Source organism: Penicillium waksmanii (genome assembly GCF_028829765.1).
Source record: "Penicillium waksmanii strain IBT 27052 chromosome Unknown utg000002l:1.0-3326099.0:1.0-3328782.0, whole genome shotgun sequence".
In the NCBI taxonomy this organism is placed as follows: Eukaryota; Fungi; Ascomycota; class Eurotiomycetes; order Eurotiales; family Aspergillaceae; genus Penicillium; species Penicillium waksmanii.
Genome location: NW_026643249.1, coordinates 534,154 through 560,978, shown reverse-complemented (window position 1 = coordinate 560,978; position 26,825 = coordinate 534,154). Strand labels below are relative to the sequence as shown.

Below are 26,825 nucleotides of genomic sequence, written 5' to 3'. Positions count from 1 at the left end.
TACTTTTTTTTATCCTTGCTTTTTCAAAAGCCTGGCCTTCTTGCTTTGTTTTTCTCGGTCAAAGTTCTTTTTATTATCATTATCCGAGTGGTACCCTTAGGACCGATCAATAAAATTCGATAAAGGTGATGAAAATTCTTCAGTATTCGTCATTAAATCAACAAGGGACTTCAATTAATAATGTAGATTTGATTGGCTTGATCACTAGATACTGACTAGCAGATAGATCGTGCCTCCACAACCTTGGAAATCGAACGAATTAGAAACAGGAGAAAAGTGCGAAGAAAGATAAGAAAGATAAGAAAAACAAAGTCTATTATTGAAATATGTGAATAGAATAGAAGAAGGTTGACCGAGAACAGGAAAGGGGTATCAAAAGATGTCGAATTAAATCTTCGCCAAGGGTGGTTTATCTTGCTTCAAACGAACAACGCCCTAGAAAATCGTTAGTAATGCAGGACTGTGCTTATCATGGATTCAGACTATTTTCATACCTCTTGTGTGCATGTGGCAATCAGCACGCCATCCTTCGACCAGATCTTTTGAAGAGCCAATCCTCGACCCTCGCCAGCCCACGGGCTCTCCATTTCGATCAACATCCACTCATCGGCCCGGAAAGCTCGAGGATTGTGAAAATATATTGAGTGGTCCAGGCTGACCATCATGCCGACCTCCTTGTGTTGTTGTTGATTCTTGCCACTGGTGGCATCGCTGAGAGCTCCTTCGAGTCGTCGTCGGAGATCGGTTGCCTCTTCCTCCTTCAGTTCCTTCAGAGCCTTGGTGATATCTTCGTCATCAAGATCAGAGGGGTTCTTCAATGCCTTCAATAGCTTCTCCAGCTCTGCAGGGAAGAAAATCGCGGAATATCGTGCACTCGAGCGACTGTCCCAATGAAGAAGCTATCGGTAACATAGGCGAGCGCGGAAAGATGAGCTTGGAAGCCACCCTCATCAGAGATATGACCACGCGCCCGGACAAATCGCCGCATCTTCTTATCTTCGGGATAGGAGGCACGGTTCACGATGCCCGCTTTCTGGGACTCAAAAGGACCACCGCCGGCTTCACTCAGCGCTTTGACTGTGCCGGAAATGACCGGTTGTGGGAGGGGTACATCAGGTTTCGGGACCGCATGGTTCAGCGTTTTCTCACCTCCGCTACCGACGCGGCTGAAGCTGAGCGTCGTCGTGAAGATGGGACGACCGCGTTGGCGCGCCTGCACAGTTCGGGTAATGAAGCTTCGTCCGTCACGCACGCGTTCGACATGATAGAGGATAGGGATTTCTGAATCTCCGGCTAGGACGAAATAGCAGTGCATGCTGTGTACGGCGAAATCGGCGGGGACGGTGCGCATCGCGGCGGATAGAGACTGGGCGATAGCGGCGCCGCCATAGATGCCTCGAGCTCCAGGGGGGTGCCAGAGCGGCCTGGTGTTGGTGAATACATCCTATCGAGGGCGAAGCAGGTAAGGTATTAGTCTGCTGTTGGCATTTGCTGGAGTGAGAAGGGAGAGGGGCGTAATACTGGGCCGAGGTCCACGACTGGCGTCAGATCCAGCACATTCTCAATGGCCGCCTTGGAATGATCCTGCGGCGGAGGATCTAGCAGTGTCACACGGTTCGCCATGGTGCTCTTTCAGTTAATTCGAATAAGGGTAAGCAGAGCAGAACAGAGCAAAACAAAGGGGGATGATGGAGGGAGTGGAGGAGGTCGGACGGCGGCGGCCTCCAACTTTTAAGCGCGGGATGAGCCGAGGTCCAACCGGGACTGCCGGTTTGGGCCATTCTTCCATACTTCACTCCATCAAATCACATGTACTGCCTCTCTATGCCAGAGTTTATCGCTAATCATTAAAGTAACATCTTTTTCGGCTTATTACCCATCCCTCAAACCATCGTCCGACCCGTGCTACTCCATGTTCTGGACGTTGGCGGACTATATTGCCGATCCCAAGTCTTCTGCGGAGGCTCCATACCGGGCAAATCTAATCGATAGGTGCTATGAACAATATCGGGTGATGGGGCTCCAGAGTTTCTTTCTTCTAACAGCCGTCGCAACTGTGTTCGGGTCAGATCTTCGGGATTGACGCGTACTAGTAAAGGGGTGTCGTCTTCCACCTGCTCGTCGGGAGGACCGTATTCGCGATAGATCAAGAATGCCGAGAGTCCGTATATCACAGAGAATGTACTAGGGAGTCCAATCCCAACAACTCGGAGTGCGCTGAGCGGTACAAGGCCACGACTGAGGATGTTGAAAATAACATTGAATAGGGACAAAAGATTTATCGTCAAGTAGGGCCTGGTGATATCAGAATGGTTGTGCGGCACGCTGGACAAAAGAACCAGACCCACACGAAGATAGAACGCAGAAGAAATGCCTTCTTCTGGCGCTGGAAAAAGGCGATGGCTATGGAGGCAGTATATCCTATCCCGATGAAGAACAAGGCGAACACGGCCGACGCGGTTTGATCAATTCGTATCGTATCGTCTGCGTCGCTGAAGACCACGGGGAGAATAAGATATCTAACAGCCCATATAGGGTTAGAAAAAGGCTTTGGAGGTTCATAGATGCTCAAACACTCACCCAAGCAGCAGCAAAATAGCCGAAGCAGCTGTCATCAGCCGCCAGGGCTTCGAAACGTGTTTCGCATGTGTAGTAGAATTCCTAGGTGTGATCCTTGGACCATCAAATAGAGTGGCCTGCATTTTTGTGTCACATATCAAGGTATTTCACGTTGAATCGCTGGGGTAATTAGAAAGGAAAGTAGATGTTCAGAAGCAAGTGGCCATCGGTCATCGGCGTGGTGGTCGTAACGAGAGGCGTGTCGTCGACACGAAGGTTATGAAAAGACAAGTTCGGTAAAGGGAGTAGGAGAGGATAAAAGAGAAGGGGGAAAATCATCCACCTCTTCCACGACTTGCGGGAGCTGTCGAGCATATGATCGGGCACGAGGTGCAGATTTTTGACGCTGAGCCACCAGGTCGATTGGCGATCACAGCCATGTATGCATCTCACCTCATGCTCCACCAATGGAATTGCCGTTCATGTCTTGGTTATGCGGGGACTCTGCCTCGACGTGCGGCTGAAGGGACTAAAAAGGCCTGGACTGTCAAAACAGAAACGCCTCGCTGCCCCGTCACGGGTTGGCGTGGAATTCTTCTCTCCATGGACAAATCATTCCATTTCCCGTCCCTCCCAACCCCTTGCTAATATTTTTGAGGGATTGCATGAACCTTTAGCAAAACAGACCTACAGGGATGGAGTGTCCAAGTTTCTTGGTGGTCCTAAACCAGATCTTGCTGCCCCCACTTTCTGACAACCATTCAGTTCTCTGCAAAGGCAAGCCCCTGGGGCTGAGGCCTTGTACTTTATTTCGGTGCCCCACCTCTGATTGGTTCTGGCGCTGCCGACAGATTTATCAGGGTCGGAAGAAGATATCTGAGTTGCACGCCTGACATTTTCAAGTCGGCGACCGTCATATTTTTGACTTACGAGGATCAACTTCATTCATCTTTATCAGCGAAGGTGCTAGCTTGGTATGATATACCTTTTAAGTGTTCTGTGCTCATAACGAAATAGCTTGTATTGATTGCGGACCAAAAAACACAAATTGATATCCTCCTATTCTAACCCGCTTATAATGATATCACATTCTCGCTCCTCCCCCGGATCACATATAGTGGCAGCGAGTATGTATTTACGAATTCGAGGAGCAATATCATTCATTCTTCTTTTTTCTCGACACATCAACGAATTTTTTAGTTCTAAAATTGTGTATGTCAAGATTGCCGTCAGGAACCTCGTATCTGCAACATCAAGCATCAGCCGTAAATCTCCCTCGACACTGATACCCGTGGGAGAAACAAACATTGATCCATTTCGAAGCCGACGAGTCCTAATCAGTTGACCTCCGTTTTGCGCAAGTTCGGATGTGAAACTGAGAATTTGGCATCAATTAGAATGACAGACCACTAGCAAGAAACTTCGACTGATGAAGTGCATACTCCTGTCGCTCGTTCTCATTAACAAACGGTCGGAACTTGACCTAAATCCACAGTCATTTCTGTATCATTGGTTCCTAAATAGGGTAACATACGAGAAATCGAGGCATTTTTTCTTCTTCGTCGATTGAAGCTAAGATTGAAATTCGCGCTGGGGGTAGACGAAGAAGTTCTACATATACGAGGTGTGTATGTCATGATTAGCTCATTGCAAATCATTGCCAGATACTAGTACTACCTATGGACCAGTAGTATTGTCAGAACCGGGCATAAGGAAAACATGGATTGATTGATATCGTTGAAATTGAAGACCCTCCTTGACCGGTGTTGAACATGAATGCATTTATGACAGATGTCCGATGGCACAACCAAAGGGCTACTAGTAATTTCATGTTCTTTTCACAATGTCACATATCAGCCCTTCCTGCTGGACAAACCAGACATTCTTCGTTTTCCAAGCTTTCGATGGGTCGTGCAGGCGAATCTCAAATTCGCGCAGTAGTTGCGGAATAATCTTATGCATCTCCATCAAGGAAATATTTTTCCCAATGCAAGTCCTCGGACCATATCCAAAGTTGAAAAAGCTCTGCTCCATCTCTTTCAATTTCTCCGGGGAACTGGCCAGCCAGCGTTCGGGAATAAACGAGTCAGGCTCAGGGTAAACCTCCGCATTTCGATGCAAAACCCATGCGTTGATACCAACAATGGTTCCCCCTGGAATTCGTTTTCCACAAATGACGGCCCCTTCCTTCGGGACTTCTCGCTCCAAGATCAGACCCACGGAAGGATGGAGACGCATGGCCTCTTTCAGAACCGCAGCAAGGTAAGGCAAATGCGTCATAGACTCTCGGTATGAAACTGGATTCCCCAGCTTGCCTTCATTATTCGCGTCGTCGAGCTCGGCTCGAAGCTTTGTCATGGCTTGTGGGTTGCACAAGAGGCAATAAATGACTGCTCTGAGTGCGATGGCGGTAGTATCCGAACCTGCAAACACATTCCCCGAGAGGTGTACGATAACATCTCTTGTAGAAAACCTTTCGGGGTCCGCATTATGAGCTGCCATCCACTTTGACATCATGTCTTTTCCACCGTTCTTTTCGTCTTTATCTAGCTCGCCATCACGCCGTATCGAGGAGCGTGAGTTCATGGCTTTCAAAGTAAACATAAGAACCTGGTTCCAAGTTTCCATGCTAGGCATCAATATCGGAAAAAGTGGGTTTCCAAGGAGTAGGGGGTGCATCTCGGGAATTTGGCCACATAGACTGGCATAGACCAGCATGCCTTGAATTGCCTCCATCATGCCGTCAATATCTTTTCCTTCTTGGAGAAAGCCTAATTTTTTTGCAAAGACGAATTCACCAACTACATCAAATGCATAGTATTGAAGCCAGGCTCCCAGGTCAACGGACGTCTTTCGATCAGCAAACCGACGTAACTGGGAAATGAATATATCCGAGCACGAGTCCACTGCCGACTCGAGCTCCAGAAGCGAGGTCATGCTATACGCATTGGCAACATTTCGCTTTTGCTCTCGGTGGTGTGTCTCATCTCGAGTGGAAAACAAATTCATTTGGAATTCCTTGTTCCACGAAATGCTTTGGATAGGGTAGAACGCAGTCTGTTTCGATTAGTATGATTTTGTCGACAGTTAACTTTGTCCCAGCTGACATGAGAACTAAAGTCGACTTTTCTCAAAAGGTTTTATGCTGACTTCATACCTTCGTAAATCCTTTATTTAATCCATAGATAACAGGAATCGCCTCTGGATCTCCGACGGATATATGCTTTGGACCAATACGGACCAAAGGACCATGCCTATGATGAAGATTAATAGCAACGTCTTGGTGATTGCCTTTCCACACGCTATGCAGTTTCCATAATCGGCTATATTTTGCGACATAGGGACCCGGGATATCGCGAAGTCCGTGTTTGTAGCGATTGGAGAATAAACGAATAGCTATAGAAGCTACAATGAGCAAACCGGATAATTTTAAATAGTCCATTCTGATCTCTCGTGGAACAAAGTAAAATGGTCTGAGGCTTTTTAGAGTTGAACTGGTTGCGGTGGGAAAGTTTTCTGTTAATAATGTGCTGCTTTGACAGCGAAACTAGAGCAGGCGGTGCGGGGTTGTGTTGAGGGGCGTTGGTTGATTGAGCAATGACATGAGTTTTAGTTGCATACGAGTTCCCGCATATCACCGCGGGAGAGGGGAGAATCGACCTAGGCATTTGAGCACATACTGCGCCGACTAGGCCCTGGCGACGCCGGAGAGGTCGAAGACAAGCGAGACAGTAGACCGCATACGCATTACCTAGGCAAGAGAAGATAATCACGGCTGAATTCTGTTCATAAAAGAGGACTTCTCGATATAAATAATGTAAATACCCAGAGGATAATCCACGTTTCAGCCATTTTTTAGTCACGTCCCCGCTACGCAGTCAGCATTGCAAAAGTACGTAAATCTTGAAATCATTACTAAACAACAAGACCAAATGGAAAACGATCGCTTAAGATGAGCCAATGAATTAGTTAGCTCCGAATTGGCAGTCCAGAGCACCAATAATAAATACTCCATAACTATTCCACATGCGAGCCAAGCATCCAAGCGACTCGAACATCTCAAAACACCGTACTAGCAAATACCAGTAGTATTAAAAGCAATATCTTACACCTTGATGCATGAGTTAATCATTTTTGATATAACGGACTAGCAATATGTACCTAAGAATTCCACTTTTCAATATTCTCGGGGGTCGTCGAGTGCCAGTGATATATCACATTTAGCCTGTGCCGGGCCTACTAGGCAGTGCTCATGCTAAATCCCAAATCTTACTACTGCCAGTGGTTAGTAATATTAGATGACTTCCAAGGTTCTAACCCCAAGGTTGGTGAAAGTCCCCGTCTCATGTGGACGGGTTAATTTTTATTTCGAATTCCGAGTCCCAACTCCGAAAGGTAAGAAGGATTTTATACTTGGGCAGGGTTCTTTAAAAAGATTAGGAACCTCGGAACACGCCCCGGAATACGCCCCGGGTTGCTAGAAAATTAAAGGACCCTCTACAAAATATTCTTGTTGGTCACTTGTGGTGTAAATTGTCGCATTGAAAACTATCAACGTGGTCTTTCGAGGACGTTAGAGATAGTTGAGTGAAGATGGATTCTGGTACAGTTACAAAACAATAAAATGACCAACCGGCCACCGGCGTTTGTCTTATCTCAAGACACATGGGGAATCTGCTTGGAAAACTGCCGACTGGGCTTCCGAAAGCCCCAATGATGACGGTGACGATATGCCTCCGTTGCGCCTTCAACCAACCTGGAGCTTACTTTCAAGGTGAACCCCGCAAATCCCGGACCCGGATTCTATGTCGCCGGATACGGGATAATTAAACATGAGGATGATCGGGTGGCGAATAGCTGGGCCGGAAGTCACAAACGGGTAGCTTCGCACAGCGGAATACAAGGCGGAGGCCGATTGCACAAGGTTCAATGCAGACAAACCTTAAATTGCCCCAGTTTACCCCAGAATGTGGGAACCCAGACCATAGATCTGCGTAAATCTGCCGACCTCTCTTCCGATCTAGATTTAAAGCTTTAGACCCGCCCAACGGATTAAATTAAGAGCAGCGGAATCCCCTTACCGCACATCTTTAACTTTCTGAAGGAAAAAGAATCTGGGGATCTGCATCACGGATATGCCGAGCTATCTTCCGAAAAACTTTTAGCAATGGCTATTCAAGTTTGAGATAATGACACGTTCACTGTAGGATAATTATAAAGGTCGCCGTAGGTCGTACCAGAAAAAGCTCTCAAGCGATCACCTTTCTTTTCAAATTTTAGTGTTAAAAAGCAGCTATCTTTCAGCCAGCCCCTCTTTACCTTCTCAATAGAAACAAGGCTCAGGTACACAGCATGGACGGCGATATTACCCGGGGAGATTCGAAGTTCTCTCATAGTGAGATTGGAAACATGCCTCGTTTAACTCAGGTCCCTACCTCTATAACTCTCTCCGCAGAGCAGTTTGAGAGACTTTATCTGAATCCCATGATGCATCGTCAGACTGCACTGACCAAGAGCTTGGGAAACCCAACTCCACTGTACACGATATTCAGCTATTAAACCGCGGGATAGCACAAGCTAATATGCAAAAATAGGGGACTTGGCGCTTTTGTGCTCACAGCTAGCCCGCTTGCCTGTTGTTTGATGGCATGGAGGGGCGCCGGTGGAGGTGGCGCTGCGTTCACGTAAGACAGCCTCTCCCATTGGATACGTTAGCCAGAACCTAATTTATACCATAAAGCGGAGTTCTAATTTTGATGGGAGGTTTGCTCCTTGTGCTATCAAGCATCCTCGAATTCATTCTTGGAAATACCTTTTCTTCCGTCGTATTCGGACATTTGGGTAGGCTCGACTATCAACGCGAGATGGTTACTTCGTGTACTGACATGCATTAGGGGCATTTTGTTTGGCATTTGGCGCAACTCTAACACCTGCTTTTAACTCCGCAGGTATGCCCTAATAATATGCTTTGGTTTTTCAAATTCTGATCGTTTTTCACAAAAGCCCCTTACTCGCCAGAAGGAACCAACACTCTAGCGGGCCTTCACAGCCCTGGATTTGTCAATACATTTGGTTTGTTACTACCATTACTTGAACTGATACTATATATATCTGTTTTTCTAACACTTTATTTCTAGCATACTTCTTTATCTTCATGGGATTATTGATGCTAATTTATACGATTTGTGCAACGCGCACAAATATCATCTACGTTGTCATTTTCGCATCCCTCATTTTGGTCTTCGCGCTCCTCGCTGCGGCTTATTGGCAGCTTGGTAAAGAGAACGAGGTGCTTGGTAATAGATTGACAGTGGTAAGTTCTTACTCTTATTGTTCTTTGGGTATCGATTTATTTGGGTCGGAATGACAACTAACGTTAAGATTAACAGGGAAGCGGCGCTGCTCTATTCCTAGCCAGTATGCTTGGGTTCTATCTTTTGACGGCACAACTCCTTGACTCTGTTGGATTTCCTCTCTCCTTGCCCGTCGGAGATTTGAGTGGGGTTTGGAACCGTCCGAACGCTGGGTAAGTGTCATCGCCCTCTTATCAACTAATCGAACCTTAGAGTTTCGTTCTGACAACCTTTCAGAAACTGCTCACAGGATCTCGAGTCTGGCTCCGACACCAATGTCAAGGGATGATTGAAATTGAACAACGCCCCCGGGGCTCTCCCGAGTGATAATACACTCACCCGAGGGGGATTTTATTCTGGCATATAATACACGCTAGGTTTCGTTCGATCTGGCTGTAAGTGAATATGGATGCTGTTTTTGTCGGAAATAACCGACGAGCAATTTTCGTTACACTCAGGTCGTACGCAATTTTCAACAATCATTATACTACCTTTTTGCTTCACGAAAAGTAGTTATTGGTCTTCATCAAATCTTGGAATAATTAGTTATTAATTTGTAACTCATAATTATTGAAGTTAGCTGCGAGCTCATCTGTCTCGAAGAGTTCAACCTATCAACATATTGCCACCCGTGCGTGGACAGACACAGAATCTAATATTCGTCTTTTTGACATGACTTGTGTCTTCGAGCTGTGCTAGAATGTACTCTAGGAACTTTTTATTTGAGAAGTGAGGACCTGCCAAGACCTCAACTCCAACGCCAAGCCGCTGATGGATTACATAGTAATCAGGAGTAAGCAGGGTCTGTTGGGCAAAGGTCTCTAACCTCCGCCTTTCTCTGGTTTTCTATTGGCCTGGATGATTCTTTCTGCGATTTAGCCGATGATATCTGATATTCGCAGAGATCCCTGCCGGGACGATGGCGTCCAGCGGTGAACTGGCGCAAAGATCGCATCTGCAGAAGGGCATAGTGTAACACCGAGCCTGGATTTGATGCTAATTAAGGCACAAGTGGGGCACGTGGCGCAAAATCGAGAGCTCCTATTGCTGGATAATCCTCCCGATCTCGGCCAAGTGCCTTTCAGTCACCGCCGTTGGCTTTACGTTCGGGTTGACGTGCATGCTGACGGTATCCTTAGCTTATAGTTTGTCAGTCACTAATTAAGCTAAAATGAAGTCCTGTAGTTGACAGCTTCGGTTAGGGATGCTAGACCGACCAATAAGCCCGCCAATTTGTCTCATCGAGATGTTTTGCCTTTCGTATCTATTGTGGCTTGTGTGGTGGCGAATAGGAACTGCAATGCGCGTATTAATTTTGGCCGCTTCACCTTGCAAACCGCGACCCCTGTACTTCTATTCTAAGCCATGAGATAGTCAGCATTCCAAGCCAATCAGGGAAAATCTCAGGAGGAAAAGGAATCCTATCAGCTAGTATTCTTCGAGTGTTCAAGTTGTTGAGACGAAATATATCCATGGAGGTCTCAACCCGAAATCTTCATTTGCTCTATGCCCAGGTGTGTCTAATACGTGAGGGAGACGGATTAGGAAAATGGATCTCATTGGGGATTTCAAAGTGCTTGGTCAAGATATTGCAATAGTTCTCAATTCGAAACACGTGCTATTGCCCCACTGCTGTATCTGCAGGCCAAGGCCGCCATAGAGTATGAGAGCATGAACTAGATGCAAAAATGAACACCGGAAATCAGCACTAAGCAGGTCGGTTGTTACTAAGGGCTTGGTCAATATTATTGATCCATATCTAGTTTGTATCATCGGGATGTGTATAGACTCACAAGCTCGGAGGTGAGTATAAAAAGGCCATTATTCCCGGAAGAAAAGTCCAGATTCAAAACCAGAGTATCAAACAGTCTTCGTTCTACTCCATCCGACATCTATCTCCGACAACTCTCTCAAGATGCGTTTCTCCAGTGCAATCCCTGCCTTCCTGTTGGCTATCACTGCCCCGGTTCAGGCATGGAACAGACTTGACAAGGACAATGCTGTGCGTTTTTGGCATACCCTCCATGAGACTTTCAGACCTAACCAGTATACATCAGGCTCTGCTGGTGATTGATCACCAAGTTGGTCTTTCCCAAGTCGTCCGTGACTTCAGCACCAACGACTTCCGCAACAACATGCTGGGCCATGCCGCTCTTGGAAATGTCTTCAACCTGCCAACCGTCTTGACTACTTCCTCTGACGCGGGTCCTAACGGCCTCATGATCAAGGAAATCATGGAGATGCACCCCAACGCTACTTTTGTCCGCCGCCAGGGTGAGGTCAATGCTTGGGACAATGCCGAATTCCGGGCTGCTGTCAAGGCTACCGGCAAGAAGCAGTTGATTATTGGTGGAATTGTGACTGAAGTTTGTAAGTTTATGCTATGCTATGAGACTCTTCTTGATATTTCCACAATACTCACCAATCAACTAGGTACTGCATTCCTGGCCCTTTCCCTGATTGATGAGGGGTATGAAGTCTACGCCAACACCGACGCTAGCGGTACCTTTGACACCCGTCTTGCTGAGGATGCGAACCGCCGTATGGAACGCGCCGGTGTTACTCTGATGGGACTATTTGGCATTGTTTGTGACTTGATGCGGGACTGGAGGAAGACCCCTGGTCTGACTGAGCTTCTGCCATACCTTGACAAGTGAGTTTACCATCTAGATACTTTGCCACTCTATGCGTTTGCTAATTCGCAGTGAAGGTACCAATTCGCCTACGGTCTTGTTGCTCGTCACCACGCTGGTGCTCTACAGAACGGAACTCTGGCTACCGTTGAGTTGGGTCTGATCTAAAGCGCTGATATTATTAGGGTGGAGGAGGAGGAGGAAGGGGAGCACGATTTTGTATCGAGGAGAACCAAGGTCAACATAGTTGTCGAGAAAAGGGATGATGTTTAGAGAGAATAATTTTTGTCCAGGTATGCCGTTTGCGAGGCTAATAGTGCCGTTTGCGAGGCCACATCATTAGCATAGTTAAAAGAGTACCGAATAAAATGTTCTGTGGAGTCCTGTCTTTGATTGTAGCCCCATCCCCCGATAGCCTCTTCTCGAATTTGGGCGAATCAGGCCCCAAGGAACAGGAGGATCTGATCAAATCCTTCAGGCTCCTTAACCCAATGACCGTCACTCTCCGCTCCAGTGAACTCGTGCCACTCAACGTGTGCCATGATTTTGTGTAGAATTTGAGACGCTTGTCGGCCGAGTTCCACAGATACCCACACATCATCTATTCCGTGGCTTAAGAAGACCGGAGTAGATAAGATGGAACTGTCCGGTGCCTGGGTAATTTGAAAGGTTCGATCGCCCGCAATTTGGGAAAAGAAGAACGATGATATTTCATGCTGGATCGGGTAACTCTGGGAGGCACTGACGGCGGGTTCTGATAGCAAAGTCTCGAGCTGCTGGGCAAATGGTAACCAGCCACAAAATCCTAGCAAGCCACCCAGTGGCTCCTGGATCTTTCCTAGTCCGATTGCGGCAAAAAATGCCCACACAGAGGTTGCCATTCCCTGACTGATACCTCCGAGATAGATGTCGGAAAACCGCCCATCAAGCAGCTTAGCTTCCCTTTCGATAATATCGACAATGTGTAAGACTGACTCTTTGAGACCGTCTTTCTGAAGCTCCTGTCTTTCCTGAATATCATCCAGCGAGTAAGCATCGAACCAGGAGCACATGTCTTCTTCAAACCTAGTAGTCCATCGGTCGCGTGAGGTTGGAAAAACCCAACGATAGGAAGGTAGACAAGAGGCCAAGCTTTTGCCCTTTGAAGTTGCTGAAGAGAAAAATTCCTCGGCAAACTCTTCACCATCACTTCCTCGACCATGAAGCAGTATCACCGTATGCGTGTGCGACGATTGAGAAGGTTGGATGTGAGGTGGAGGAAATTCCATGATAGCTGTCTGTGTTATTTTGATCCGGGTGACCTTGACCCTTGGCTAGTTTCGAACGAGATGAGATGAGAAAGATGGAGTGAGAGATGAGACAAAGGTGGTGATGGGGATAAGGCTACCCGAAGCTATCTAGAACGACCAAATAACGTATTTCACTAGTATTCCGAACACACTAGTATTCCGAACACCCCATCAAAAACGCGCTCCTCACGCGTCACCTACGACTTTCCACCACACACAATGCCACCCAAACGCTCTGAAAAGCGCTCAAAGTCGCCAAATAGGGAAGGTAGGATCCTACTAGCTATCAAAGCTATACAGGATCGCTCAGTGACCTCCCTACGCAAAGCAGCAGCGATCTACAACGTGCCGATCACTACACTACACGACAGAATCAAAGGCGTGCCAAATCAGCAGGAGAAACGATCAGCGTTGAACAAGCTTACACAAGAAGAAGAGGATTTACTTTGCAAGTGGATTCTCTCACTTGATCTACGTGGCGCATCGCCTAGGCCTTTGGCTATCGCTAATATGGCAAATCTTCTACTAGCAAAGCGTGGTGATCGTGTGATATCTACTGTTGGCGATAACTGGGTTACACGTTATATTCAACGCCGATCAGAGCTTCGTACACGATATTCAAGGCGTTATGACTATCAGCGTGCTCAAAATGAAGACCCAGCAAGCCTACGCGAATGGTTTCGATTAGTACAACGCACGATTGAGGAAAACGGGATTCAAAACGAGGATATCTACAACTTTGATGAAACTGGATTCGCAATGGGCCTTATATCTACTGCCAGGGTAGTTACACGTAGAGATTTCTACGGTCGGAAACCTCTTCTACAACCAGGAAATCGGGAGTGGGTAACATCAATCGAATCTATATCGGCAACTGGCTATTTGCTTCCGCCGTGTATAATCTTCAAAGGCAAAAACTATATTGCAAGCTGGTTTGACGACCTCCCAAGCGATTGGCGAATCGAAACATCACTAAATGGTTGGACAACCGATGAAATTGGTATACGATGGCTACAAAAACTATTTATTCCAGCAACAACTACACGTATACAAGGTAAATATCGACTATTGATTCTTGATGGTCACAGTAGTCATTTGACACCTCAATTCGATCAAATCTGCGAGGAAAACAATATTATACCAATTTGCATACCATCGTATTCATCACATCTTCTACAACCACTCGATATTGGATGTTTTGCAGTATTAAAACGCTCATACGGTCGCTTAATCGAATCCCAAACCCGCCTAGGACACAACCATATCGATAAGCTTGATTTCCTAGAATCCTACATTCTAGCACGCCAGGAAGCCTTCAAAACAGATACAATTCAATCAAGCTTTGCCAGTGCAGGCTTAGTTCCAATCAACGCCGAGCGAGTCCTATCCAAACTTAATATATCGCTTAAAACACCAACACCACCAGCAAGCAGACCTAGCAGCAGATCTAGTGTTTTTACACCTAAAACACCACATACAGCGAAGCAGCTTGCTAAGCAAGCTTCCTCAATTAAGCGCCTACTACGCCAGCGTTCAACAACACCAGGAAGCCCTACCAATCGTGCACTAGATCAACTAATCAAAGGTTGCCATCTAGCGCTTCAAAGCGGTATACTACTTGCTGAGGAAAATCGAGTACTACGCAAGTTTAACGAGAAAAAACGCCAAAAGCGCACTAGATCTAATCGCCAGATTGAGCGCCAGGAAGGCCTAACAGTTGCTGAGTTCATTCAGCAGGAATCGTTGCCAGTAGTCCCTACTGAATCGATTCAACCTGATCAAAGCGAACACGCTCAGCAGCCTACCGTGCACGCTGGGCCTACAACCAAGCGTGTATTTAGGTGTTCTGGATGTAATAATTTAGGGCATCGAATCAATAAATGCCCTAGTAACCTAGTTTGAATCAATCTATTTGGTGGTTGTTGAATAATCGTGTATTGAAGATTCTAGATGTGGTGGGGTGTTCGGAATACTAGGGTGTTCGGAATACTAGTGAAATACGTTAGTGTAACTGGATGACCAATCACATTGGTGCCTGAGGCTGTTAAGGAGTTGTCCACTCCATGCCATCCACTCAGCATTCTGTCAACAGCATGTTCTCTGGGCCAAACACCTATTCCTTTAGGCAAATAGGCTCACCAGTCATCCACATCGCACCCCGGGCCAATAGTATTCAGGGTCTTCACATATTCCCAGTACTCTGGGTACCACCCACACATTTCCCAATCAAGAATCGCCGTGACGGTGACTCGAACAGTTGATTGATGTAAGATTCCTGTTCGTAATGTCCGGTGACTCCCCGGGTATGGCATATTCCACAACTGGGTCATGTGGGCGGGCGGCTACCATGATGTTTCGAGGAGAAGATCACCATGAGTCAAAAACATCTGGCGGTCCTCCTCGAGGTATAAGCTTATCATTTCAATGTTACTTCCCCAGGTCCGGCGATCGTCAGAAGTGAGAAATTCGTTAAACTTGTGTTCGTTGCTGATGCATCCCTGAGCAACACGCACTTCTCGTCGCGTTTCTTTGCATCGGTCAGGGTTACCTCCGCCGAGCGCAGCTCCAGTCTCGTAGAACACTAGAGCGGGCAAGAACCAAAACTCGCCTGATCGAAGCTTTCTCGTCCTCGCCCATGGACTTCAACTTTGAATATAGCGGCTCGCCAGGGGCTCTTGACATGAGGAAGAAGATGCGGTTGCTGTTTGACTGCTGGAGAATCCCACGTATATCTGGTATTGGAACCCGCGGCGCATGGTGCTTGATATGGTCGAGAGTGTGGAGGTGACTTATGTCAATGTCCTCGCCAACCTTCATCACGATCTCTGGAGTGAGACCCAGCACTGCAGTTGACCCAAAGTTTGAAATGGCCTCGCTTGTTGCCACCAATTTGTTGAGACCGCGTATTATGAGAGGTAACTCAGAGTGAAATCCGCATGCATCGGATTCGTTCATAGCCGCTTGTGTCACAGCTGCGATGAGTGGTCGTATGAGTGTGGCATTGTTTGAAATTTCGAATTCAGCTCTTTCATCAGCCTCGCTGTTGGCATCAGTCAAAGCTGCCGTTTGTGTGGATAAACTCACCGAGATATCGCGGAGGGTTTCCCATAGCGCAGAGAATGTTTTGACTTTGTGTTCTAGCATATCCTTCATATCCCTGCGAGCGGGGCATGCCTTGACCCTGGCATTCAAATGATTAAGAGTCAGAGTGTTGATTTGGGTGAAGGCTGTCTTCTCGGCATCTTGAAGGCATTTGGTGGCATTCGATGCCAGGGCTCAATATTCCTTTCGTACTCGGGCGTTGTTGAAGTTGCGATGTGACGTGAGGTGACTCTCCAATCTTGGTAGTTGCGGCAAGGGCATGTGACTGCCGCCTGGGCGGACACTGCCACGCTTCACACTATGGGCAATAGTTCATGTATCAATAGTAACATTATCCGCATTCTTGAAGATCGAAAGATAAAATCTGTATTATAACTGATTGCGATGGTGTCTCCATTCAAGTTGGAAGTTGGTATTTCGCGACTCCAAGTAGGTTATAGGGTCGATCCTCAGTGAGTACAGGTAGTATTGTTAGGGATTTCAGATTGCAATGTAATATATTCATTTATACATAATAAATATTGGCATTGAAGTTGAAAGGCGATGCTTTCATGAGTGGAATGAAGGTGCCTTTGCGGCGGGTATCCTTGAGATTGGGTAGGCGTGTGGCAGTGTATGTATCATGATGTCTAGACACATGGATTTTCCTAGAATGATGCGACAAGCGTCGATGACGCGGCTCGTTAATGCATCGAGGAATTTGGTAGAAGCTAAGTATCATATGAGTTTGCGTATTTCCTATCCCTCATCACTACTTTGCGAAAGATGAATGGAGCTAGTGGCGCAATGGAGTCCATATCCGATTGCAACCAAGTAGAAATCATGCTCTCTAGATAATACTGGCAATAGTCATGCGAGATTGCGTCGAGCTGGGCCGTCTGTCCTCACTTGAGGCTAAAGGTTCGGGCTGAAGCATCGAGACATCCTGTCTGGGTTCCATGTTGACATCCCGACTGTCAGTTTCCATCTGCTGCGGTAGATGCTGTTGTAGATGACTGGGTCGGATCTGTATTTCCTGCTGTGATTGCTGCAGCTGCTCTTGTTGTCGCTGCTGTTCAGCTCGTTGCTGGTGCTCACGCTGGATCTGCAATTGCCGTTGCTTTTCAGTCGACAAATACTGAACTGTTTGTTCTATCCATTCCCAGCCCGGCCACTCCTTTTCAGGCCCCGGGGGAGAATGGGCGTTTGGTTTCGAAGACATAGCTTCGAGCTGTGAGCCAGTCTCGCTTCCCTGCCAGACCCAGCTGCCATCACTAGTACCTTGCATATCACCCGAAACATAGGCGACCATTTCTTCATCTTCCTCGAGAGTATCACCCCGTTGGAGACGGTCAAGCAGAAGCTGGAGGAAAAATGCTAGATAGCGTCCACATGAAGCATTGATAGCGCGGTCGTCGCCAACAGCAGCCATAGCTTGGACACAAGCAAGTGCGGGTCCGAATTCCTGCTGGAAAAGAAGGAAAAGAGAGCATCGCCAGATGTGAGTACAGAGAAGAGTTCCTGCGGCAGAAGCAAATAGGGTTCGCCAGTCTGCGCCAGCATGAGATCGCATGCAACGAGAAATTATGTTGGCAGTGTCAATGGCTATTGAAACGCAGCGAACCATTGCCAATTCGCGGACGGAGGGTTGGCAGTAAGGTGAGATATTATGACGGTAGAGGAGTAGGCTTGCGTTTTGAAGGTAGATGGAGGGCGCTAGAGATCGAGGGTCGAGGTCTTGGTCGTTGTTCGGCTGGAGGTAGGGAGGGAAGGTGGCGAGGCATGTGCTAAAGTGTCGCTCGAATGTCTCAAGAGTCGCAGAGCTAAGAGTTGACCAGCGTAAAGTTCTAGTGAGTTGGCCGAGGGATCGAACAACGTGTATTGTGGCGAGCAGTGGGATTGTCTGATGGCCATCGGGGATCGCAGCCGATTCTGTGATGTATCGATCATCCACAGGACAAGGAAGATCGATATCACAGTCCTGGTCATTGATCAAAACGGGCTTACCCATTTCAAGAGCAAGTAATCTAATAGGTGAGTATTCTGTGAACAAAAGGTATAGGCGGAGGTCCAACGAAACCTACCTATCCCAGGTGTATAATCCCCACCATAGCCGTTTCCGCATCTCGCTTTCAACAGCAGTCCAAGGGCCAGATTCAATATGCAGTCCAATTTCTTGGGCGACGCGCACCGCAGAGCCTATCCATACCCAACTCGCCGATTTGGAGTTGATCTCGTAGAGAAAGATGCTGGCCAACAAAGCGGCCCGCGCTCGGTCGAGGTTGAAGCTGTCCTGCCAGACATCGATTATACCGCACGAAATTCGCAAGTATTCTTTTCCTTCCTTTTCGCGGTTCGATTCAACGGTATGGATAGCGCCGCACGCAAAAACACCGAATAGTACTGCAGCCCATTCGCTAGAAACTCCGACTAGCGTACCCGCGCGATAGACCTTTTCATAATCTGCCGTGAAGGAGGGCCAATGTAAGACGGGTAATATTGAATGAAGACAGTTGAAGTACTGGGCTAATAGGTGGTCGGCGAGATCTTTCGGCGGTAGGCTCGGGGCATCATTGCCAACAACTGACTGGGATCTCTGTTGCTGGTATGGCGTGGGCTCCTTCAAAATGCCTTGTCCATGCTTTCGAAGATTCGATCGTACTCCAGATAGGTCCTGGGAGATGGGTTGTCTCGGCCTACGTGCTGGTTTATAGTCGATCTCTGGAAGACTGATGACCGGCTGCACGATAGCTTCATCGACCTCGGTCGTGCTATGCTCAGGACGCATGCGCTCTGACTTGTACCGATCCAATAGGTTCTTCTGCTGCGCCACTGTCTTCTCCAGATCCTGCACCTGTTTGATAGTCGACATGCGGCGGTTGGTATCTTTAGTAAACTGGCAGCGTACTTTGCGATTCAGACATTCAGTACAACTAGTCGAGTCCGATGCATCGCATTTAACTTTGCGTTCGCGACATGCATCACAGCTCGGGTCTTTCCTTCGTTGACGATAGGCTCGCTTCTGCTGCGCCTGCGAATGATGCCCGATCGGGCTCGTCTGGAAGAGGCCCCCTGGAAGCGGCCCCATAGAAGGTACATCGGACATACCACCACTCTCTGCTGGGGACCCCGACCCCGACTCGTAGAATCGGGAATACGGGGATGTTGAAGGGCCCGGAATTGGACCGGACATAGGTCCCGGACCCGGCACTGGGACGCTTGTCAACTGCTGATGCGGTGGAGGGCCCTGAGGCATGGGCTGCAGCAGATGAGCCATTTGCATTCCACTACCCGGTCTACTGGGTGGAGCGGAGAGCATCCCCGGTGTTGATGGGAATGCGCCCGACGTCACAGCCTGGACTGGGGGCAGCTCGAGCGAATTACTCGAGCTACCCATCATAGGTGGACGGAATGGTGAGGGCTGCATGGCGGAGAGTGGTCTCGGGGGGAGACAATCATCCAGCCGTGAAAGCCCACGGATAATCAAAGGAGGGGATGGTTTTCAACCAACAATCCGGACGGGGGGGTAACGCGGCCCAAGGACCGTAGAAACAGCAATAGATCGCGAGCAAACGACAATCTCCCCGAATAATAACTAGTGGGGCCACAAGCGGCTATCGCCTGACACAGCCGATTCGCCTGGGGGTAAACCACTAACACAAAACGTTGGTCATTCGCGAATAGTAGATGAAGCCATTGTCGGGGAAAATGGTACGGTTGGGCGGGATAGGATTGGTCGTGGGGGTGGGAGGCAAATCAAATGACAACCAACGGGAAATCCGAGAGGGTAAATTCAAGAGATCAAAGACGGAAATAGAATAAAATAAAATAAGCAAATGGGAAAAAAAAGAGGGCCGCCACGTCTACAGACGCAAGTCAAAATGGATCATGGAGATGTAATGTAAATGTAAATGCCGAGGTTGGGGCATCCAAGGGCACGAATGAAGATCCAGGAATCTTGTGAAGAGAGTGAACCCGACCTCTTGGGCGCGGTATTCCACAAAGATTTTGTCGAAACACTATAGTTTGATGGGTATGAAAGTGAAAGGGGAGCAACAAAAGGGAAAAAGAGAAGAAAAACGGAAAAACGGAAGAGTGAAAGAGAGTGGGCGAAGGAACTAGATCGACAAGGCCACAGGCGACGATTCAATTGCGATCACCGTTCTCATGGGCTCCATCAGGGTCCCGGCGCCCACAGATCGCGGAGGAATTGGTGGCGGCAAGAGAACTTAGGAATCTTCAGCCGAAATGACACTTGGTTAAGTCGGGCCTGGCCCGAGGCGCTGGGACTAACTGGACTACACCGAGAAGGCTATTGACTGCGCCTGGTTCTAGCTCGCAAGGCCCATCGAGGGATCTACTCGTAGTGACTGTTACTCGCAATCATTGCCAAACTCCTGTGAACCCCGAGATCAGACCTCCAAGCATCCCGAGATCGGCTGGTGGATGGAGACATGAAGCACTTGAGCGGCGTTGAGGATATTGGATGAGCCAGTGACGGGGCCTGGAGTCGAGTGCCTGATGTCCACACGGGCCCACCACCGGGAAGCCTGGTATTTGGCAAACCTTGTCTCGATCCAGAGATGGACTACGGTGTTCAACCGGGGGGAAAACTGTTAGAGAGAAGAGGGAGGTCTTGTCGGCAGAGTTAGCGGGGGCCCACTTGGCCCAAGAGCGCATCCCCTGTCGTGACAGTGCCGGATCGTCCAGGAGAAGATCGTCGAGTTGTAGGAGGCGAAAGAGGTGAAAAGAGGAACAATCTTCTGCAGTTGGTATCAATACAAGACAGGGATACCAATCATACTATTGCTAGTCCACATCACCCTTTCTTCGGCACAATCTTAATCTTTTCAATCCATACTTGAATTTATGTACATCTAGGCACACCTAACACCTCTTCTATACTCCGTACACAGTCCACCTACCAATCTTAATTGAAACAGAGTTAGGCAACCCCAGCACGAGCGTCTCCTCTCGCAACCCAAAGTTGACCGCGGTATGTGGGATGAAGATCTCGGCGCCCGCCGTGCGGTGGATTCTTTTTTCCCCTTTTATTTTTATTTTTCTTCGTCATTTCTTTTGGGTTTATTTGCGGTGCCTTAATTTTGCCTTTTTGTTCCTTAACCGCCCACCGCCCTCCGTTTCGTTTTCTGCACGGTTGGGCCCTGATGATCGACTCGGAAGTCGTGCACCGGACCACATGGGTACGCCGGTTACTGACCCGGTGGAACCGTATGGCAACACGTCTTCCCAAAGTCAATCTTTGCTTGTTTCGTGCAGGCGACGCCTGCCGAGCCCATCGCCTATCGCTGGCTGCGTATTGAGGTGGATTGGGGGCTATGCCCCCCCCCCTAGCCCTCCCCCCACCCCCCTTGTTTCTTCTCCCCGAGAGAAGGCAGGAGAAAAGCAACATAAAATGGAAAAGTGTCCGACCGCTGGTTAGTCCCGAGTTTTGTCCGATGATAAAACGGTCGACCCTCACTTCAAGTTGGTCCAAATGGGTCCTGCTTCATACATACGAAGTACACAGGCTCCGCAAAAGGAGATACCGATACGAGGATCACCGATCTCTCGAAGGCTATGCCTGTACTCCGTACATACATATTGTGTTCCATATCCACCCGAAACTCATGAGCTTGTGGTGGACCAGCCTCCAAATTGACTTGTCTTTCCGGGGCTACGAGTATTGACATTGCTAAAGAGGATAAGTCCCCGGGTCCAGCTCCACCATAAGGACAGGTAAAATGCGTCGAGCCGCCCCGGAGAAATATTCCAATACCACTCTTCTCGCGCAGTCGTTCCCAAGCGTTTGGGTCCTTGCCGGATCACAGGATATGAACAGCCCAAACGTGCACTTGCCATGCACGAAAGCACAGACAACTTCAGCCGCTCTCCTCGTTAGGCTAGTTCTCCGGTCTGATCCTGTTACTTTCGCCCCTCTCCACCACTGCAGTCGGGACGGCCCTGCGACGGCTGTTGCAACCGCTGAACACCTTGTCCTAATTACATCAAACGCGCTGCACAGGCCCTTCATCCTTTGGCGCATGTTTTGAGTTGCCCTCCCTTGGCGCGCGGGTCCATTTCCGACCACACCTGGCGATGCCAATGATCAACATGCATGTCTGTTGGTACAGTACGTACTCGTATGTATATATCTCTTTTTTCTGGAGATCGTCCATTCAATCCTCCCCCGGACCCTTCGCTTAGGTGATTAGACCAGCCCCGGATAAGATGCCAGCCTCTAATTGAAACCGGCCCTGCATAAAGAGTAGTCTCATCGTATTGCGCCATCACAACTCCACCAGTGCAATGATGAGAAGGCAGTACGGCAAGGCTCTCTAAGGGCTAGCTATCCCAAGTCGTGCACAGGGCTGGCTGATGCCACTGTTCTTCCTGCTCCTGCTCCTGCGTGCGGCCTGCATAAGCTTACATAGCGGGCGCTCGGTTCGTGCCGTCGGCCACTGCGAGCTGCGAGCTGGATCTGATTTTAGAACTCCGGTACGGGGTATGTGCTGGACTATTATGCCGTCGTGCTTGGCTGGACCATAGTCGCTGCTCGTTGTTTGTTCTTTGCAATCCCTGTCTTCGTTCCTGCTGCTGCACTCAGTGCATTCTCGCAAACTGGAACGCATGGACCGCGAGCTAGACGGCAAATCAGTGGCCCATACATACTCCGTAATATGTATCTCTCTCCCCGCTTTTCTTTTGTACGGGAGAACTGATAGGGCAAGGACCCCGTGATGAGTTGGCACTGGATGATCGACCCTGGTCTACCTGTTCGGCGGACCAGGTCACTGGGTTGAATCTCTGCACTTCACCAAGCCAAGAGCCCTGATGGCTTGGCTCGGCTATAGCTCCATCATTTCGAGCCGAAATCTTTGAGAATACTAGTAGAGCAAGTTTCATCAAGTTGCTTTTCCGGTAGAGGTCCGATACCCTCCGATTGTGAGGCCAACAAAGGTGCGTCAGGTCGACGAGAGCCCCCACTTCTAAGAATGGGGCAAGTTAGGGCAGCGCAACGCTCGGCCGGCGGACTGGCGATCACCGGCCGTAGCGAAAATATCTCAATCAGGTCATGGCCCATTTCCAAAATGGCTAACGGTGTCCTGTCCTTTGTCCCCGCTGCTTCACTACGGACGGCCCAGTGTGGTGTACGAAGTACGGTGCTCATTTCGCTTAAGGATGATAGAGTCGAGGCCCGTGTTTGGTTCTCGTCGAGTCTATTTGCCCCGCCCCACAGCGGATCAACGAACCGAGAGAGATGAAACAGTTCCGCTCACCAACCGAGGCTTTCCGATTTGCCCTGTCCAGTTGCTGGGGGGGTCTGACGCCCCTTTTTATCTGAGACCGGAGCCCGCCGTGTGCTAAATCGCGGGAGTCTCAGGTTAAAATCATTGCTTGGCTTGTAAATGACGTTGAGGTTTTACCCAATTTGTGCGTTTATTCTGTCGTTGATTGACTCGCTTAATTTCGATGCATGAGATCGTTCAGATTTAGTCGACCTCTGTGCCTTACTTTCGTCACGGCTTTGTGCATCCGCTCGATTGATGGTTAGAGTTCAAGGCTTGCGCTGGAGTGTCATTGCTTTGACCCACTATCACGTTTACTTCTTAGGATTTAGACCCCATTTACACTGGGGAAGAGTTGCATTTCGTAGTCATGTTAAATTAACTTGTGATTATAGATCTAAGACAAGTCAAAGTTAATGTTCTTTGGAAGCAAAATGTCCGACCAAACACTTCATCGGCGATCCCCATCTGGTGCACGAGCCCTCGTGAAGCTGCATGTGGCATCGATTTACACATGTTCGGACTATCAATGGGTCGAGACGACCGAGCTGGTCGAAGAGCTTGAGACGAAGCTCCATGTCGGACGAGCTATCTGATGATGCGCATTATATTGGGCAACAATGCCAGCGGAATTTTCAACACAGACGCAATACTATTATCATCCCGTTAATTTCTTAACTGATAAATACCACCACAAGCTGGCCAAGGATGCTTCTATCTACTACGTCCGAGTCGTTCAATACACTAGCTCAGCTAGAATACTCTATGATGTGCATACTAGTTAATGGGGGCGCTGGACCGGTCAGACTCGGCTGCTCGCGGCAAGCAGAAATACCCCGGAGGAGCCCGATAAGTATATCTCCCGATATATCGGGCCCCAGATAACCGAGGGAACGAGACGTTTTTTTCTGTAAATCAAAAAAAATGGGTCCGAGTTCGAAATGACTATACAATACTAGATTTTCATCAAGCTTTGCAGAAGAGTCTTCAGGGCGCGGCTTGCATTAAGTTCCAAGGTTGGAGACCAAACTGAAGCCTCGTATTCACCACTGTCCGAAGCGATAATCGGCCATGGGGCTCACCCGAACATGAGTAGTCAGTTCCAATGGATTTTCCAATAAAAGGTCATATAAGAACCCCCCTAAGTCACAGATTCCAACATATTATCAGATTGAACTTCTCCTATGGGAGCTTTCGGGTAGCTAGATTTCTTAAAGTCGTGGTCAAGTTTGTTTATACCCTCAGCGTTATACACTTGACCACCGAGGACGCATATCTGGGCAAGAGTTATCGAAAGCCTGTCTTAAAAACTGATGGTTCACAAACTGAGCGACGGCTGCTCGCTATTTTCCATCTGCATGAATTTGATAGAGTCTGCAAATATATCCGAGCCAGACAAATTGGGTCACGATGGGTTACCATTTTATCTTGCCTTTCGATGAATCCCTTTCCAGAATTAACCTTCGAGCATCCCGGATACCAGCGCGAGGCAATACCAGGCAGTCTCGACGCTCTATATGTGTCGGAATACTACTAGCCCAGGAGTACTAATATGTCTTCGAGAAATGAGATGAGATTTTCATTCGTATTGGCCCCCTGGCATTAATAAATCTTATGTGCCGTACCTAAGTGCACTCTATAGTACGTGGCTCCTAGTTGGAGAAGTATGCGCTGGGGCATTGAGTTGACCAGCGCCTGGGCCTCGAGGAAGCTGACAAGGAGCGATTCTTTTTCATTCAAGAGTTAACGATATCCAAGCCGTATTTTCAAATACTTACAGTTGGTTGTAACAAGATCCTCGGCCGCACTCCAAATATTCCCACCATTTTTTTGGGTTTTGGCTGGATATAGAAGAAGAATACATAATCGACACTAATACCTCTTTCCCACATTTGCTCGGCCAAAATATCTGGAGACTGAAGCAGGTCCATAGACACGTGCTCCACATAAGCTGGCCAGGTTCCGTTCCGTGGGCGGCGAGATAATGCGTACATCTTGGTCCATCGGTCGGGCGATTTGCAAAGAACCCGAAGCTATGGAATGATGAGCCCATATTGCAAAAGCTAGATGAAGCAGGATATTTGAGATACAGGGATTCCTGAGCGAATTGTAAAAGAAAAGAGAGAGGGGAAAGGGGCCATCGTACCACATGATCCCCGGAAATTTCATTGGCGCCGGTCACGATAGCCATCAGACCCTTCATTTCCTGTGGGAAAACTAGCAACCCATGGTATATTGACTTTGACTGCAGTATGGGAATGTTGTTGGATAGTGACTCAACGTCTCAAATTAATGAAAAATCGACCGTGGAAAGACTGAGAGCTTCTCTGATACCGGTGAGTTGAGGAGAAAATGTTCGCGACCTTAAATGATCATATGCCATCGATGGCTTTATATAATTCCTTTATCAAAACTGAAAGTCTCCTGTGGAAGAGTACAGGTATTAACGAAATCCATATGAGAGTTGGAGTCGGCCACATAACCGTACTTACTACATTTGCAGATTATTCAACCACCACTAATTTGTATTAATCAGCACTATGGTCATCGAATTGAGGGGATTTGTCGATTTCCATATAAGGAAGACTACCACCTTCCCTATGGAGGATTGATCGGTCATGCTCAAAAGTACTAGTAGTCAGACTTGCATAATTTGGTATCGACTCACAACCGTGTTTACTTGTATCAATGCGAGACTATGCATGCGAGACTATGAGTTAAATGTGTGAATATAGGATTTTGGGATCTCAAACTATCCGTGCACCCCAGTACAGTACACCTACCTGCGTCGAACTTTGGCCGTTTCTCGAGATAACATTGGCAGAGTCATAGGAGACAAGCCCCCAGCATAAATCGCCGCCAATTCGACTAGTAGATAATTAGGATGCCTTTCATTTTTGATGCATGATATTTCCACCTCTAGACATATTCATCATGCTAGTATTTTAATTTCCAAAGAATACCGACGATCCACCATGGATAGTACTTTAGATAGCAGTGATATGTCAACAGCCACTATTTTTTCGCCTCATATTTTTCAACCACCAAGTTCACAATCTGCGAAAGACCCTCCATCTCCTCCTCAACAGTCAATTCCAGTGCGTGGGGGTCAATGCTACAACCCACGTAGACGGGCATACCGATGCGTCGTGCAATGATTTTGGCAACGCGAGTTGTGTACTCGATACTTGAGGGTGAGGTGTAGATTGTTGTGGAGATTGTGGATTTGGCGTTTGTGCGCTGGGGAGATTAGAATTAGATTATGGAATGAAATGATTCTGAGATAATGGGATCGCTTTCTGTTTGTTTCTTTGTTCCTTTGTATTGGGAGGGGAGACAATACAGGAGGGAAAGGAAATGGAAGAGCAAGATCAAGATTGTTATTAATGACTTACATCAGGCATGGCGTAGACAAAGCTGCCCAACGGTTTCACTGAGCCGCCCGAGTCCCCTGGCGTCGAGGTTGCCAGGAATACTGTTGCACAATGTCCCAAGAAAGTGAGATGAACATGGCCAGTTGTGTGAAGGGCCTTGGGAAGCGGGAATGAGATCTCTTGGGGCTTCAGGTCGGGAGAGACCTGCTGGGTATGCGGGACTGAGGCGGTCTCGGTCGCCATTCTG

General features: G+C 48.0%; 8 protein-coding genes across 8 annotated transcripts; 2 read left to right on the top strand and 6 right to left on the bottom strand.

The window, feature by feature from the left end:
• Positions 1-387: 387 nt before the first annotated feature.
• Positions 388-2,702, bottom strand: N7481_001875 (uncharacterized protein; the record flags this gene model as incomplete). Its single annotated transcript, XM_057261094.1, has 7 exons — positions 388-435; positions 495-812; positions 875-1,444; positions 1,522-1,598; positions 1,973-2,295; positions 2,349-2,519; positions 2,581-2,702. 7 exons carry the CDS (start codon positions 2,700-2,702, stop codon positions 388-390), a joined length of 1,629 nt encoding a protein of 542 aa, XP_057126026.1.
• Positions 2,703-4,386: 1,684 nt separating this feature from the next.
• Positions 4,387-6,073, bottom strand: N7481_001874 (cytochrome P450; the record flags this gene model as incomplete). The annotated part of the gene is made up of 2 exons (XM_057261093.1): positions 4,387-5,616; positions 5,717-6,073. Coding segments are annotated over 2 exons (1,587 nt in total), but the record flags the coding sequence as incomplete, so codon positions are not given.
• Positions 6,074-7,911: 1,838 nt separating this feature from the next.
• On the top strand, positions 7,912-9,201 carry N7481_001873 (uncharacterized protein; the record flags this gene model as incomplete). Its single annotated transcript, XM_057261092.1, has 8 exons — positions 7,912-8,096; positions 8,154-8,243; positions 8,300-8,400; positions 8,454-8,507; positions 8,563-8,631; positions 8,697-8,872; positions 8,949-9,085; positions 9,150-9,201. The coding sequence occupies 8 exons, from the start codon at positions 7,912-7,914 to the stop codon at positions 9,199-9,201; spliced, it is 864 nt and encodes a 287-aa protein (XP_057126024.1).
• Positions 9,202-10,827: 1,626 nt separating this feature from the next.
• On the top strand, positions 10,828-11,713 carry N7481_001872 (putative isochorismatase family hydrolase; the record flags this gene model as incomplete). The annotated part of the gene is made up of 4 exons (XM_057261091.1): positions 10,828-10,914; positions 10,970-11,282; positions 11,346-11,565; positions 11,623-11,713. 4 exons carry the CDS (start codon positions 10,828-10,830, stop codon positions 11,711-11,713), a joined length of 711 nt encoding a protein of 236 aa, XP_057126023.1.
• Positions 11,714-11,982: 269 nt separating this feature from the next.
• On the bottom strand, positions 11,983-12,813 carry N7481_001871 (uncharacterized protein; the record flags this gene model as incomplete). Its single annotated transcript, XM_057261090.1, has 1 exon — positions 11,983-12,813. One exon carries the CDS (start codon positions 12,811-12,813, stop codon positions 11,983-11,985), a length of 831 nt encoding a protein of 276 aa, XP_057126022.1.
• Positions 12,814-15,378: 2,565 nt separating this feature from the next.
• Positions 15,379-15,987, bottom strand: N7481_001870 (uncharacterized protein; the record flags this gene model as incomplete). The annotated part of the gene is made up of 1 exon (XM_057261089.1): positions 15,379-15,987. One exon carries the CDS (start codon positions 15,985-15,987, stop codon positions 15,379-15,381), a length of 609 nt encoding a protein of 202 aa, XP_057126021.1.
• A 778-nt stretch (positions 15,988-16,765) lies between these two features.
• On the bottom strand, positions 16,766-19,342 carry N7481_001869 (transcription factor domain-containing protein; the record flags this gene model as incomplete). Its single annotated transcript, XM_057261088.1, has 2 exons — positions 16,766-17,942; positions 18,000-19,342. The coding sequence occupies 2 exons, from the start codon at positions 19,340-19,342 to the stop codon at positions 16,766-16,768; spliced, it is 2,520 nt and encodes an 839-aa protein (XP_057126020.1).
• A 6,877-nt stretch (positions 19,343-26,219) lies between these two features.
• N7481_001868 (proteasome assembly chaperone 4 family protein) lies at positions 26,220-26,821 on the bottom strand (the record flags this gene model as incomplete). The annotated part of the gene is made up of 2 exons (XM_057261087.1): positions 26,220-26,444; positions 26,600-26,821. The coding sequence occupies 2 exons, from the start codon at positions 26,819-26,821 to the stop codon at positions 26,220-26,222; spliced, it is 447 nt and encodes a 148-aa protein (XP_057126019.1).
• Between the last annotated feature and the right edge of the window lie 4 nt (positions 26,822-26,825).